Raw genomic sequence first — 16916 nt, 5'->3', positions numbered from 1 at the left:
ACATCTCTTCCAGCCTGTTTATCTTAGGTTTTAACTCTTGACCAGCTAGTTCCGTTTTATTTTATTAAGAAATCCAAATTAATAATGTCCAGTATAAAACAGCTGTCAATGGAAAGGGTTAACTCCTTTACAGGTTTGTAAGAAAGCCTGATGTCATTACGTGACTTCACGTAATCATCCGAAAAATTCTTTTTTTTAAAAATTGATTTAAAACGAGACCACACATTTTTAATAGCAATTTTGTTTACTGAAATTCAAATTTTTTTTTTTTTAATTTCTCTCTCAGCACAAAATCTAAACTTCTGTGCCAGTTCCATTTTCTATAAGAATTTAAGAATTCAGTAAGATTCTCTAATTCCCAGGTTTTTTTTCAGTGCTGAGTTCGCATAGCTTAGATCTTCAAAACCCTCCTGCTTGTTTAGACTGTTCGGGACTTTTCTTGATAAACACTGTCCATTTTGGAAATCTTTTCAAACTTCATTGAAACTTTCTCATAATTTAAAATTCGAATCCATGTAGAGTGTTTTTTACCTCTTCCAATTTTTCTTTCTTCGAATGAAACCAATATCTTTTTCATAGCAAACATCAACTAGTATTTAGTAAGTTATGTCTTTTTCCATCACAAACACATTTGTTAATTTAAAATCATTTATTTACTTTCAAAGTGGCGTCTTTATCTTTTTCTTTTCTCCATAACTGGAATGGAGTCCAGCTTTGAGGGTTTGAGGGCTGCTTTTCGTAATCTCAAAATGCTGCAGTTTCAAAGTCGTTAAAATGTCTCTTCTGAACTGCTAAAGCTTGCTGTTTTTAACATTTCCCAAAAGTTCCTTTTACACCTTCGCAGATAGCTCGCCACTCGCCCAGGAGTTTGACCTGATCAGATTTAATTTAATAATTTTTTTTTTTAAATCCACCTCAGTATTTTCTGTGCCTTCTCTGAATAACTCAAAATCCCAATTCAAACGTTGTCATTTCAATCTTTATCATTGCATGTTTTCTTTCGACAAGTAAATTCTTTTTTTTTAACCACCGGGACCATGTATTTTTTTATCTTTCGCTCAACAAACCTATCCTTTGAACATTTCCTAGCTCCGTAACTTATCATTCGAATAAATCCACACCTACGATTCTAACTTAAAATGTCTTAAAAACTTCCCACATACAGGACAACACTACAAAGGGTTAGCTAAAATAAACAGACACTTGCATTCCTCTTCCAACCAGGCTTTCAGAAACATGACAACATAAAAATTCATTCCGCAGTCACAAAATCACACAGGGACTCTCACTCAACGACCAGACATTTACAACAGTCTCTCTTCTTTCCTATTCATCTAAATAATTCCTCACATAACTTTTGTAGTGGACTACCGGTATTGGTTTTTCCGTTCCTTCACCCACCATTCCCGTTGGGCTGCTGGCAGGTCCTGAGGATCCCACCCTGCTCTAATCATTTTCTCCATTAGTTTCTTTTGCTTTTCCGCCAGATGGCGGGGAATGGACCCTCCTGATCCCCACTCGAGTTTATCTGGCGATTCCTGGGTAGGACTAGAACCGTTAGGAATCTACTCTGAGGTTTGCCTTTTCCTCGCACAACTTGTAGTAGACCGTCTCCTGGCTGCTGTCAGGTCACAAGTCTGCTGTTACACAAACTTATACAATTCTTAAAATGCGTTTAAGCAATTCCCGCAGCGCTCTACGTATCCTTAACGGCTACCTACCACCGCTCTGCCCGTTGGTCCGACCCTGTTCACAGGTTTGGATTCCGTTAGCCGCTGTACACCGCTTGGTTCTCCCCCGGGGTATATTTCAAATCACACTACTGGGTCCGGAAGATGTCTCTCGGTATCACGATCCCACGGTCTAAGTGTGTTCCCTACGCCTACTTGGTTCCTGGCCGTCACGTGGGACAAAAGTCCTCTTAATTCAGGCTAGGCGTTTGCGATATTAGACAGTCTCCTCGTGTCGATCAACCAGCTTCCACCTTCCGCACCCTTTATAATTAAAAATCGATTTTTTAAATTCTCATCCGGGTTTTTCCAAGGGCGTCCAGCGACTCCGGGAAATCCTGCCGACTACGCCACTGTTAGTGTTAGTGTTTTATCAGAAGAATCACTCAACACTCAGAGTCGGTTAGAAACATAGAAACATAGAAAATAGGTGCAGGAGTAGGCCATTCGACCCTTCTAGACTGCACCGCCATTCAATGAGTTCATGGCTGAACATGCAACTTCAGTACCCCATTCCTGCTTTCTCACCATACCCCTTGATTCCCCTAGTAGTAAGAACTTCATCTAACTCCTTTTTGAATATATTTAGTGAATTGGCCTCAACAACTTTCTGTGGTAGAGAATTCCACAGGTTCACCACTCTCTGGGTGAAGAAATTCCTCCGCATCTCGGTCCTAAATGGCTTCCCCCTTATCCTTAGACTGTGTCCTCTGGTTCTGGACTTCCCCAACATTGGGAACATTCTTCCTGCATCTAACCTGTCTAACCCCGTCAGAATTTTAAACGTTTCTATGAGGTCCACTCTCATTCTTCTGAACTCCAGTGAATACAAGCCCAGTTGATCCAGTCTTTCTTGATAGGTCAGTCCCGCCATCCCGGGAATCAGTCTGGTGAACCTTCGCTGCACTCCCTCAATAGCAAGAATGTCCTTCCTCAGGTTAGGAGACCAAAACTGTACACAATACTCCAGGTGTGGCCTCACCAAGGCCCTGTACAATTGTAGCAACACCTCCCTGCCCTTGTACTCAAATCCCCTCGCTATGAAGGCCAACATGCCATTTGCTTTCTTAACCGCCTGCTGTACCTGCATGCCAACCTTCAATGACTGATGTACCATGACACCCAGGTCTCTTTGCACCTGCCCTTTTCCTAATCTGTCACCATTCAGATAATAGTCTGTCTCTCTGTTTTTACTACCAAAGTGGATAACCTCACATTTATCCACATTATACTTCATCTGCCATGCATTTGCCCACTCACCTAACCTATCCAAGTCGCTCTGCAGCCTCATAGAATCCTCCTTGCAGCTCACACTGCCACCCAACTTAGTGTCATCCGCAAATTTGGAGATACTACATTTAATCCCCTCGTCTAAATCATTAATGTACAATGTAAACAGCTGGGGCCCCAGCACAGAACCTTGCGGTACCCCACTAGTCACTGCCTGCCATTCTGAAAAGTCCCCATTTACTCCTACTCTTTGCTTCCTGTCTGACAACCAGTTCTCAATCCATGTCAGCACACTACCCCCAATCCCATGTGCTTTAACTTTGCACATTAATCTCTTGTGTGGGACCTTGTCGAAAGCCTTCTGAAAGTCCAAATATACCACATCAACTGGTTCTCCCTTGTCCACTCTACTGGAAACATCCTCAAAAAATTCCAGAAGATTTGTCAAGCATGATTTCCCTTTCACAAATCCATGCTGACTTGGACCTATCATATTACCTCTTTCCAAATGCACTGCTATGACATCCTTAATAATTGATTCCATCATTTTACCCACTACCGATGTCAGGCTGACCGGTCTGTAATTCCCTGTTTTCTCTCTCCCTCCTTTTTTAAAAAGTGGGGTTACATTGGCTACCCTCCACTCCATAGGAACTGATCCAGAGTCAATGGAATGTTGGAAAATGACTGTCAATGCATCCACTATTTCCAAGGCCACCTCCTCAAGTACTCTGGGATGCAGTCCATCAGGCCCTGGGGATTTATCGGCCTTCAATCCCATCAATTTCCCCAACACAATTTCCCGACTAATAAGGATTTCCCTCAGTTCCTCCTCCTTACTAGACCCTCCGACCACTTTTATATCCGGAAGGTTGTTTGTGTCCTCCTCAGTGAATACCGAACCAAAGTACTTGTTCAATTGGTCCGCCATTTCTTTGTTCCCCGTTATGACTTCCCCTGATTCTGACTGCAGGGGACCTACGTTTGTCTTTACTAACCTTTTTCTCTTTACATATCTATAGAAACTTTTGCAATCCGTCTTAATGTTCCCTGCAAGCTTCTTCTCATACTCCATTTTCCCTGTCCTAATCAAACCCTTTGTCCTCCTCTGCTGAGTTCTAAATTTCTCCCAGTCCCCGGGTTCTCTGCTATTTCTGGCCAATTTGTATGCCACTTCCTTGGCTTTAATGCTATCCCTGATTTCCCTTGATAGCCACGGTTGAGCCACCTTCCCTTTTTTATTTTTACGACAGACAGGAATGTACAATTATTGTAGTTCATCCATGCGGTCTCTAAATGTCTGCCATTGCCCATCAACAGTCAACCCCTTCAGTATCATTCGCCAATCTATCCTAGCCAATTCACGCCTCATACCTTCAAAGTTACCCTTCTTTAAGTTCTGGACCATGGTCTCTGAATTAACTGTTTCATTCTCCATCCTAATGCAGAATTCCACCATATTATGGTCACTCTTCCCCAAGGGGCCTCGCACAACGAGATTGCTAATTAATCCTCTCTCATTACACAACACCCAGTCTAAGATGGCCTCCCCCCTAGTTGGTTCCTCGACATATTGGTCTAAAAAACCATCCCTTATGCACTCCAGGAAATCCTCCTCTACCGTATTGCTTCCAGTTTGGTTAACCCAATCTATGTGCATATTAAAGTCACCCATTATAACTGCTGCATCTTTATTGCACGCACCCCTAATTTCATGTTTGATGCCCTCCTCAACATCACTACTACTGTTTGGAGGTCTGTACACAACTCCCACTAACGTTTTTTGTCCTTTGGTATTCTGCAGCTCTACCCATATAGATTCCACATCATCCAAGCTAATGTCCTTCCGAACTATTGCCTTAATTTGCTCCTTAACCAGCAATGCTACCCCACCTCCTTTTCCTTTTATTCTATCTTTCCTGAATGTTGAATACCCCTGGATGTTGAGTTCCCAGCCCTGATCATCCTGGAGCCACGTCTCCGTAATCCCAATCACATCATATTTGTTAACATCTATTTGCACAGTTAATTCATCCACTTTATTGCGGATACTCCTTGCATTAAGACACAAAGCCTTCAGGCTTGTTCTTTTAACACCCTTTGTCCTTTTAGAATTTTGCTGTGCAGTGGCCCTTTTTGTTCTTTGCCTTGGGTTTCTCTGCCCTCCACTTTTCCTCATCTCCTTTCTGTCTTTTGCTTTTGCCTCCTTTTTGTTTCCCTCTGTCTCTCTGCATTGGTTCCCATCCCCCTGCCATATCAGTTTAAATCCTCCCCAACAGCACTAGCAAACACTCCCCCTAGGACATTGGTTCCGGTCCTGCCCAGGTGCAGACCGTCCGGTTTGTACTGGTCCCACCTCCCCCAGAACCGGTTCCAATGCCCCAGGAATTTGAATCCCTCCCTGTTGCACCACTGCTCAAGCCAATGCGGCCTTTATCAACGCCAGCGGGGAGGAAGCCTCAGGACTGGATCCAGGCACTTCACTCCGACGAACAAAGAAACTCATCGATATTTATATGTTTTACAATAGTTCTTTACTACAGTAACATCAGCCCATTTCGGCTGGATACTATCCAATCATACTGATTATAGATTGAATTAGACCAATAGATAGAGTTAGTCTCTAAACGCAAAGTGGCTCATGTGTTGCCAAGAGATGTGTTGCTAAGGGGTGTGTTGCTAGGAATTACTCATGTATCTTGTAACATGGTCCAGGCCCCTTTATCTTACTGTCCTTGGGTGCTGTCTTTGGGTAGCCTCCTTATTAGAGTTACATATTCGGTTCTTGTCAGCTCGGGCTGATTCATGCCCTCGTTATGTGATGTAGGCCCCTCTTATCTCTATTTCTCGGGGCTCTGCTGTGTGGAGTTATAATGGTTTGTTATAGTTATCTTGTATCCAAGACATTCCTGGCAGTGGGCCTCACAGGGTTATTGCTCGGTCAGCCTCAGTCAATAGTTCACAGCTTGACTACCTGATTTCCCATCATGCCTGGGCAGCCATTTTATGTGTGGCCACTTTAAACTTATATGAGTTTAGATATATTCAGCAGGTGCCTAATGCCTAGTGTTTTGATATATTAAGCAGGTGCCTAATGCCTACAACAATGATGATAACTTGTGCCTTGTAAATGGTGGAAAGGCTTTGGGGAGTCAGGAGGTGAGACACTCACCACAGAATACCCAGCCTCTGACCTGCTCTTGTTACCACAGTATCAATGGTGACCCCCCAGGATGTTGATGGTGGGGGATTCGGCGATGGTAATGCCGTTGAATGCAAAGGGGTGGTGATTAGACTCTCGCTTGTTGGAGATGGTCATTTTCTGGCACTTGTGTAAAACATAGAAAATATGTGCAGGAGTAGGCCATTTGACCCTTCGAGCCTGCACCACCATTCAATAAGATCATGGCTGATCATTCCCTCAGTACCCCTTTCCTGCTTTCTCTCCATACCCCTTGATCCCTTTAGCCGTAAGGGCCATATCTAACTCCCTCTTGAATATATCCAATGAACTGGCATCAACAACTCTCTGCGGCAGGGAATTCCACAAGTTAACAACTCTGAGTGAAGAAGTTTCTCCTCATCTCGGTCCGAAATGGCTTACCCCTTATCCTTAGACTGTGACCCCTGGTTCTGGACTTCACCAACATCCAGAACATTCTTCCTACATCGAACCTGTCCAGTCCCATCAGAATTTTCTTTGTTTCTATGAGATCCCCTCTCATCCTTCTAAACTCCAGTGAATACAGGCCCAGTCGATCCAGTCTCTCCTCATATGTCAGTCCTGCCATCCCGGGAATCAGTCTGGTGAACCTTCGCTGCACTCCCTCAATAGCAAGAACGTCCTTCCTCAGATTAGGAGACCAAAACTGAACACAATATTCCAGGTGAGGCCTCACCAAGGCCCTGTACAACTGCAGTAAGACCTCCCTGCTCCTATACTCAAATCCCCTAGCTATGAAGGCCAACATACCATTTGCCTTCTTCACCGCCTGCTGTACCTGCATGCCAACTTTCAATGACTGATGTACCATGACACCTCGGTCTCGTTGCACCTCTCCTTTTCCTAATCTGCCGCCATTCAGATAATATTCTGTCTTCGCTTTTTTGCCCCCCAAGTGGATAACCTCACATTTATCCACATTATACTGCATCTGCCATGTATTTGCCCACTCACCTAACCTGTCTAAGTCACCCTGCAATCTCCTCACAGCTCACACTGCCATATAGCTCAATGTCATCTGCAAACTTGGAGATATTACAGTCAATTCCTTCATCTAAATCATTAATGTATATTGTAAAGAGCTGGGGTCCCAGCACTGAGCCCTGCGGTACCCCACTAGTCACTGCCTGCCATTCTGAAAAGGACCCGTTTATCCCGACTCTCTGCTTCCTGTCAGCCAACCAGTTCTCTATCCACGTCAGTACATTACCCCAATAACGTGTGCTTTAATTTTGCACACCAATCTCTTTTGAAAGTCCAAATACACCACATCCACTGGTTCGTCCTTGTCCACTCTACTAGTTACAACCTCAAAAAATTCCAGAAGATTTGTCAAGCATGATTCCCCTTTCATAAATCCATGCTGACTTGGACCGATCCTGTCACTGCTTTCCAAATACGCTGCTATTTCATCTTTTATAATTGATTCCAACATTTTCCGCACGACTGATGTCAGTCTAACCGGTCTATAATTCTCTGTTTTCTCTCTCCCTCCTTTTTTAAAAAGTGGTGTTACATTAACTACCCTCCAGTCCATAGGAACTGATCCAGAGTCAATAGACTGTTGGAAAATGATCACCAATGCATCCGCTATTTCCAAGGCCACCTCCTTAAGTACACTGGGATGCTGACTATCAGGCCCTGGGGATTTATCAGCCTTCCCCTGCAGTCAGAATCAGGGGAAGTCATAATGGGGAACAAAGAAATGGCAGACCAATTGAACAAGTACTTTGGTTCGGTATTCACTAAGGAGGACACAAACAATCTTTCGTATATAAAAGGGGTCAGAGGGTCTAGTAAGGAGGAGGAACTGAGGGAAATCCTTATTAGTCGGGAAATTGTGTTGGGGAAATTGATGGGATTGAAGGCCGATAAATCCCCAGGGCCTGATGGTCTGCATCCCAGTGTACTTAAGGAGGTGGCCTTGGAAATAGCGGATGCATTGACAGTCATTTTCCAACATTCCATAGACTCTGGATCAATTCCTTTGGAGTGGAGGGTAGCCAATGTAACCCCACTTTTTAAAAAAGGAGGGAGAGAGAAAACAGGGAATTATAGACCGCTCAGCCTGACATCGGTAGTGGGTAAAATGATGGAATCAATTATTAAGGATGTCATAACAGTGCATTTGGAAAGAGGTGACATGATAGGTCCAAGTCAGCATGGATTTGTGAAAGGGAAATCATGCTTGATAAATCTTCTGGAATTTTTTGAGGAGTGGACAAGGGAGAACCAGTTGATGTGGTCTATTTGGACTTTCAGAAGGCTTTCGACAAGGTCCCACACAAGAGATTAATGTGCAAAGTTGAAGCACATGGGATTGGGGGTAGTGTGCTGATGTGGATTGAGAACTGGTTGGCAGACAGGAAGCAAAGATTAGGAATAAATGGTTACTTTTCAGAATGGCAGGCAGTGACTAGTGGGGTACCGCAAGGTTCTTTGCTGGGGCCCCAGCTGTTTACATTGTACATTAATGATTTAGACGAGGGGATTAAATGTAGTATCTCCAAATTTGTGGATGACACTAAGTTGGGTGGCAGTGTGAGCTGCGAGGAGGATGCTATGAGGCTGCAGAGTGACTTGGATAGGTTAGGTGAGTGGGCAAATGCATTGCAGATGAAGTATAATGTGGATAAATGTGAGGTTATCCACTTTGGTGGTAAAAACAGAGAGACAGACTATTATCTGAATGGTGACAGATTAGGAAAAGGGGAGGTGCAACGAGACCTGGGTGTCATGGTACATCAGTCATTGAAAGTTGGCATGCAGGTACAGCAGGCGGTTAAGAAAGCAAATGGCATGTTGGCCTTCATAGCGAGGAGATTTGAGTACAGGGGCAGGGAGGTGTTGCTACAGTTGTACAGGGCCTTGGTGAGGCCACACCTGGAGTATTGTGTCCAGTTTTTGTCTCCTAACTTGAGGAAGGACATTCTTGCTATTGAGGGAGTGCAGCGAAGGTTCAACAGACTGATTCCCGGGATGGCGTGACTGACATATCAAGAAAGACTGGATCAACTGGGCTTGTATTCACTGGAGTTCAGAAGAATGAGAGGGGATCTCATAGAAACATTTAAAATTCTGACGGGTTTAGACAGGTTAGATGCAGGAAGAATGTTCCCGATGTTGGGGAAGTCCAGAACCAGGGGTCACAGTCTCAGGATAAGGGGTAAGCCACTTAGGACCGAGATGAGGAGAAACTTCTTCACCCAGAGAGTGGTGAACCTGTGGAATTCTCTACCACAGAATGTTGTTGAGGCCAATTCACTAAATATATTCAAAAAAGAGTTAGATATAGTCCTTACTACTAGGGGGATCAAGGGGTATGGCGAGCAAGCAGGAATGGGGTACTGAAGTTGCATTTTCAGCCATGAACTCATTGAATGGCGGTGCAGGCTCGAAGGGCCGAATGGCCTACTCCTGCACCTATTTTCAATGTTTCTATGTCCGTACACCAGGCAATTCCTCCTTCTCCAGTCCCCATGTTTCCCAACATCAGCCATCATAAAAACATAGAAACATAGAAAATATGTGCAGGAGTAGGCCATTTGGTCCTTCGAGCCTGCACCACCATTCAATAAGATCATGGCTGATCATTCCCTCAGTACCCCTTTCCTGTTTTCTTTCCATACCCCTTGAGCCCTTTCGCCGTAAGGGCCATATCTAACTCCCTCTTGAATATATCCAATGAACTGGCCTCAACAACTGTCTGCGGTAGGGAATTCCACAGATTAACAACTGTCTGAGTGAAGAAGTTTCTCCTCATCTCGGTCCTAAATGGCTTACCCCTTATACTTAGACTATGTCCCTGGTTCTGGACTTCCCCAACATCGGGAACATTCTTCCTGCATTTAACCTGTCCAGTCCCATCAGAATTTTATATGTTTCTATGAGATCCCCTCTCATCCTTCTAAACTCCAGTGAATACAGTCCCAGTTGATCCAGTCTCTCCTCATATGTCAGTCCTGCCATCCCGGGAATCAGTCTGGTGAACTTTCGCTGCACTACCTTAATAGCAAGAACGTCCTTCCTCAGATTAGGAGACCAAAACTGAACACAATATTCCAGGTGAGGCCTCACTAAGGCCCTGTACAACTGTAGTAAGACCTCCCTGCTCCTGCACTCAAATCCCCTAGCTATGAAGGCCAACATGCCATTCACCGCCTGCTGTACCTGCATGCCAACTTTCAATGACTGATGTACCATGATATCCAGAACTCATTGAATGGCGGTGCAGGCTCGAAGGGCCGAATGGCCTACTCCTGCACCTATTTTCTATTTTTCTATGTTTCAATCCTGTCAATTTCCCCAACACAATTTCCCGCCAATAAGAATTTCCTTCAGTTCCTCCTTCTCACTAGACCCTCGGTCCCCAAGTATTTCCAGAAGGTTATTTGTGTCTTCCTTCGTGATGACAGAACCAAAGTATTTGTTCAACTGGTCTGTCATTTCTTTGTTCCCCATTATAAATTCACCTGAATCTGACTGCAAGGGACCTACGTTTGTCTTCACTTATCTTTTTCTCTTCACGTATCTATAAAAGCTTTTGCAGTCAGTTTTTATGTTCCCAGCTAGCTTACTCTCATACTCTATTTTCCCCCTCCTAATTAAACACTTTGTCCTCCTCTGTTGAATTATAAATTTCTCCCAGTCCTCAAGTTTGCTGCTTTTTCTGGCCAATTTATATGCCTCTTCCTTGGATTTAACACTATCCTTAATTTCCACGGTTGAGCCACCTTCCCCGTTTTATTTTTACTCCAGACAGGGATGTACAATTGTTGAAGTTCACCCATGTGATCTTTAAATGTTTGCCATTGCTTATCCACCGTCAACCCTTTAAGTATCATTTACCAGTCTATTCTAGCCAATTCACGTCTCATACCATCGAAGTTCCCTTTCCCCAAGTTCAGGACCCTAGTCTCTGAATTAACTGTGTCACTCTCCATCTTAATAAAGAATTCTACCATATTATGGTCACTCTTCCCCAAAGAGCCTCGCGCAACAAGATTGCTAATTAGCCCTTTCTGATTACACATCACATATTGGTCTGGGAAACCATCCCTAATACACTCCAGGAAATCCTCCTCCACCGTATTGCTATCAGTTTGGTTAGCCCAATCTATATGTAGATTAAAGTCGCCATGATAACTGCTGTACCTTTATTGCACACATCCCTAATTTCTTGTTTGATGCTGTCCCCAACCTCACTACTACTGTTTGGTGGTCTGTACACAACTCTCACCAGCGTTTCCTCCCCTTCGTATTCCGCAGCTCCACCCATACCGATTCCACATCATCCAAGCTAATGTCCTTCCTTACTATTGCATTAATTTCCTCTTTAACGAGCAACACTACCCCACCTCCTTTTGCTTTCTGTCTATCCTTCCTGAATATTGAATACCCCTGGATGTTGAGTTCCCAGCCTTGGTCACCCTGGAGCCATCTCTCCGTAATCCCAATTATATCATAATCGTTAATTGCTGCCTGTGCAGTTAATTCATCCACCTTATTGTGAATACTCCTCGCAATTGAGGCACAGAGCCTTCAGGCTTGTCTTTTTAACACACTTTACAGCAAAATTCTAAAGGGGCAATGTGGCCCTTTTTGCTTTTTGCCTTGGGTTTCTCTGCCCTCCACTTTTACTTTTCTTCTTTCTATCTTTTGCTTTTGCCCCCATTCTACTTCCCTGTGTCTCCCTGCATAGGTTCCCATCCCCCTGCCATATTAGTTTAACTCCTCCCCAACAGCACTAGCAAACACTCCCCCTAGGACATTGGTTCCGGTCCTGCCCAGGTGCAGACCGTCCGGTTTGTACTGGTCCCACCTCCCCCAGAACCGGTTCCAATGTCCCAGGAATCTGAATCCCTCCCTTCTGCACCACTCCTCAAGCCACATATTCATCCGAGCTATCCTGCGATTCCTACTCTGACTAGCACGTGGCACTGGTAGAAATCCTGAGATTACTACCTTTTGAGGTCCTACTTTTTAATTTAACTCCAAGCTCCCAAAATTCACCTTGTTGGACCTCATCCCGTTTTTTTACCTATATCGTTGGTACCTATATGCACCACAACAACTGGCTATTCACACTCCCCCTCCAAAATGTCCTGCAACCGCTCCGAGACATCCTTGACCCTTGCACCAGGGAAGCAACATACCGTGCTGGAGTCTCGATTGCGGCCGCAGAAACGCCTATCTATTCCCCTTACAATTGAATCCCCTATCACTATCGCTCTCCCACTCTTTTTCCTGCCCTCCTGTGCAGCAGAGCCAGCCACGGTGCCATGAACTTGGCTGCTGCTGCCCTCCCCTGGTGAGTCATCCCTCCCAACAGTACTCAAAGCAGTGTATCTGTTTTGGAGGGGGACGACCGCAGAGGATCCCTGCACTACCTTCCTTGCACTGCTCTTCCTGTTGGTCACCCATCCCCTATCTGTCTGTGTAACCTTTACCTGCGGTATGACCAACTCACTAAACGTGCTATTCCCGACATCCTCAGCATCGCTGATGCTCCCGAGTGAGTCCACCTGCAGCTCCAGTGCCGCAACGCGGTCTGTCAGGAGCTGCAGCAGGATACACTTCCCGCACACGTCGTCAGGGACCGGAAGCGCCCCTGAGTTCCCACATAGCACAGGAGGAGCATGACACATGTCCGAGCTCTCCTGTCATGACTTAATCCCTAGATTAACTTAATTTGGCAACAACAATGATAAAGGTTACCTACTGATAAAGGAAAAGAAAAGAAAAACTACTCACCAATCACCAGCCAATCACTTAGCCCCTTGGCTGTGACGTCGATTTCTTTCTACTTCTTTGTTTACCTTCTGTCCCTGCACCAGCACCAGCTGGCTGCCCGAACTCCCGACTGCCGCGAATGTTACTTGCCACTTATCAGCCCAAGCCTGAATGTTGTCTAGGTCTTGCTGCATGCGGGCACGGACTGCTCCATTATCTGAGGAGTTGTGAATGGAACTGAACACTGTGCAGTCATCAGTGAACATCCCCACTTCTGACCTTATGATGGAGGGAAGGTCATTGATGAAGCAGCTGAAGATGGTTGACCTAGGGCAGTAGTTACCCTCAGTGCTTCTTCCAAGTGGTGTTCAACATGGGGGATACTGATTGATCAGCTGAGGGAGGGCGGTAGGTGGGAATCAGCAGGAGGTTTCCTTGCCCATGCTTGACCTGAAGCCATGAGACTTCATGGGGTCCGGAGTCAATGAGGACTCCCAGGGTCACTCCCACTGAGCCGCCACCCCTGGTGGGTCTGTCCTGCCGGTGGGACAGGACATACCCAGGGATGGTGATGGAGGAGCCTGGGACATTGGCTGAAAGGTATGATTCTGTGAGTATGACTATGTCAGGCTGTTGCTTGACCAGTTTGTGGGACAGCTCTCCCAATGTTGGCACAAGTCCCCGGATGTTGGTGAGGACCATTATCATTTCTGTAGCCCATGCCGAGGTCAATACCGGGTGGTCTGTCTGTTACAACGGAGTGTCTCGCTGGGCCGGTCCAGGGGGCAGGTAGTGCTGTGGGTCTGGAGTCACATATCGGCCAGACCGGGTAAGGACGGCAGATTTCCTTCGCTAAAGGACATTAGTGAACCAGATGGGTTTTACAACAATCCAGTAGTTCCATGGTCACCATTACTGATACTAGCTTTCACATTCCAGATTTATTTAATGAACTGAATTTAAATTCCCCAGTTGCCGCGGGGGGATTTGAACTCGTGTCTCGGGATCATTAGTCCAGGCGGGTAGATGAGCTTGAGGGATGCGAGACAAGGTGGGTTGGTGGTCACTGATCGAGTGGAACTCCTCTGTCTGTTGTAAAACAGGCCGCTTACTAATCCACATAACCACCATGCTAGTGCACTCATGATAGGACACTGCGAGGAAGCACTCTTACACAGGGCAGGCAGACATAATATGTCCGCTGTGGCTCAGTGGTTAGCACGTTCGCCTCTGTTGTCGGTTCAAGTCCCACTCCAGAAACTTGAGCACAACAATCCAGGCTGGTACTCGCAGGGCAGTACTGAGGGAGTGTCGCACTGTCGGAGGGGCAGTACTGAGAGAGTGCCGCACTGTCGGAGGGGCAGTACTGAGAGAGTGCCGCACTGTCGGAGGGGCAGTACTGAGGGAGTGCCGCACTGTCGGAGGGGCAGTACTGAGGGAGTGCCGCACTGTCGGAGGGGCAGTACTGAGGGAGTGCCGCACTGTCGGAGGGGCAGTACTGAGAGAGTGCCGCACTGTCGGAGGGGCAGTGCTGAGGGAGTGCCGCACTGTCGGAGGGGCAGTACTGAGAGAGTGCCGCACTGTCGGAGGGGCAGTACTGAGGGAGTGCCGCACTGTCGGAGGGGCAGTGTTGAGGGAGTGCCGCACTGTCGGAGGGGCAGTGCTGAGGGAGTGCCGCACTGTCGGAGGGGCAGTACTGAGGGAGTGCCGCACTGTCGGAGGGGCAGTACTGTGGGAGTGCCGCACTGTCGGAGGGGCAGTACTGAGGGAGTGCCGCACTGTCGGAGGGGCAGTACTGAGGGAGTGCCGCACTGTCGGAGGGGCAGTGCTAAGGGAGCGCCGCACTGTCGGAGGGTCAGTACTGAGGGAGTGCCGCACTGTCGGAGGGGCAGTACTGAGGGAATGCCGCATTGTCGGAGGGGCAGTGCTGAGGGAGTGCCGCACTGTCGGAGGGGCAGTACTGAGGGAGTGCTGCCCTGTCGGAGGGGCAGTACTGAGGGAGTGCCGCACTGTCGGAGGGGCAGTACTGAGGGAGCGCCGCACTGTCGGAGGGGCAGTACTGAGGGAGTGCCGCACTGTCGGAGGGGCAGTACTGAGGGAGTGCCGCACTGTCGGAGGGGCAGTACTGAGGGAGTGCTGCACTGTCAGAGGTGCCATCTTTTGAGCAAGATGTGAAACCGAGGCCCCTCTGAGGTGGATGGAAAAGATCCTATTGGAAGAAGAGCAGGGGCGTTATCCCCAGCGTCCGAGCAAATATTTATCCGTCAACCAGTGTCTGTAAAACAGATTATCTGGTGATTATCACATTGCTGTGTGTGGGAGCTTGCTGTGCACTAATTGGCTGCCGTGCTTCCCACATTACAGCAGTGACTACACCCCATTGGCTGTGAAGCACTTTGTGATGTTCTGAGACCATGAAAGGCGCTATACAAATGCAAGTCTTCCATTTGAGGAAGAGATGCATGTTGAGCAGCCTCTCGAACTCCCAGTTGAAACTTGCCGTTTGTTTTGCAGATGGAGAGGTTTGTGAAGTTGCTGGAGCTGCTGCTTGTATCGGGGCAGCCTGTGCTGCTGGTTGGGGAACCGCTGTCTGGAAAGACCAGCTTCGTACAGGCACTGAAACGGTTAATATCCTGCCCCACCATGCACCGCCTGCTCATCAGCCCAAACACCAGGCCGCAGCATGCCCGGTGTCACGTGACGGAGAAAGTCTTCCCGAGCGAACAGCAGCAACACTCGCGGCCGTTCACCATCGCTCCCAACGCCAAAACCAACTTCCTCTTCTTCCTCGACGATGTCCATGCTGCTCCATTCAGTGAGTCAGTGGGTGTCACCGTGATCAACCCCCCCATCCCCAAACCTCCACCCCAACATTACCCATCCCAACATTACCCATCCCAACCCCCATCCCCAACATTACCCATCCCAACCCCCATCCCCAAACCCCCACCCCCAACATTACCCATCCCAAACCCCCATCCCCAAACCCCCATCCCCAAACCCCCATCCCAACATTACCCATCCCAACCCCCATCCCCAAACCCCCATCCCAACATTACCCATCCCAACCCCCATCCCCAAACCCCCACCCCAACATTACCCATCCCAACCCCCATCCCCAAACCCCCATCCCAACATTACCCATCCCAACCCCCATCCCCAACATTACCCATCCCCAAACCCCCATCCCCAAACCCCCATCCCCAAACCCCCATCCCCAAACCCCCATCCCCAAACCCCCATCCCAACATTACCCATCCCAACCCCCATCCCCAAACCCCCATCCCAACATTACCCATCCCAACCCCCATCCCCAAACATTACCCATCCCAACACGATCCCAACCCCCATCCCCAAACCCCCACCCCAACATTACCCATCCCAACCCCCATCCCCAAACCCCCACCCCCAACATTACCCATCCCAACCCCCATCCCCAAACATTACCCACCCCAACATTACCCATCCCAACCCCCATCCCCAAACCCCCACCCCCAACATTACCCATCCCAACCCCCATCCCCAAACCCCCACCCCCAACATTACCCATCCCAACCCCCATCCCCAAACATTACCCATCCCAACACCATCCCAACCCCCATCCCCAAACCCCCACCCCCAACATTACCCATCCCAACCCCCATCCCAAACCCCCCCATCCCCAAACCCCCACCCCATTTTGTTTTATAAATACATTCGGAGGATAAAGAGTGGGGCCTATTAGAGACCATGAGGGTAATGTGTATGTGGAGGTGGAAGATGAAGGTATGGTTCTTCATGAATATTTTGTGTCTGTTTTCACAAAAGAGAGGGGCGATCAGGGAGGAGGAGTGTGAAATATTAGATGAAATAAACATAGTGAGAGAGGAAGGATTAAGATGTCTAGCAGCTTTGAAAGTGGATACATCCCCAGGCCCGGATGAAATGTATCCCAGGCTGTTAAGAAAAACAAAAGAAGAAATAGCAGAGGCTCTGACCATCATTTTCCAAAACTTAATACA

The 16916-nt window shown here is 47.2% G+C and overlaps 1 protein-coding gene across 1 annotated transcript in view; it reads left to right on the top strand.

Annotated features, from left to right (window-relative positions):
• LOC139274681 (dynein heavy chain domain-containing protein 1) overlaps window positions 1-16916 on the top strand; it is a 454628-nt gene that overhangs the window by 319694 nt on the left and 118018 nt on the right. Inside the window, exon 24 of the mRNA XM_070891360.1 lies at window positions 15430-15730. Coding sequence (XP_070747461.1) covers window positions 15430-15730 — 301 coding nt within the window. The remainder of the gene's footprint in view (window positions 1-15429; window positions 15731-16916) is intronic.

The sequence above is a fragment of the Pristiophorus japonicus genome, chromosome 10 (genome assembly GCF_044704955.1).
Source record: "Pristiophorus japonicus isolate sPriJap1 chromosome 10, sPriJap1.hap1, whole genome shotgun sequence".
NCBI classification, from domain to species: Eukaryota; Metazoa; Chordata; class Chondrichthyes; family Pristiophoridae; genus Pristiophorus; species Pristiophorus japonicus.
The sequence above is the reverse complement of the archived record's forward strand: the minus strand, read 5'-3'. Positions and strand labels throughout refer to the sequence as shown.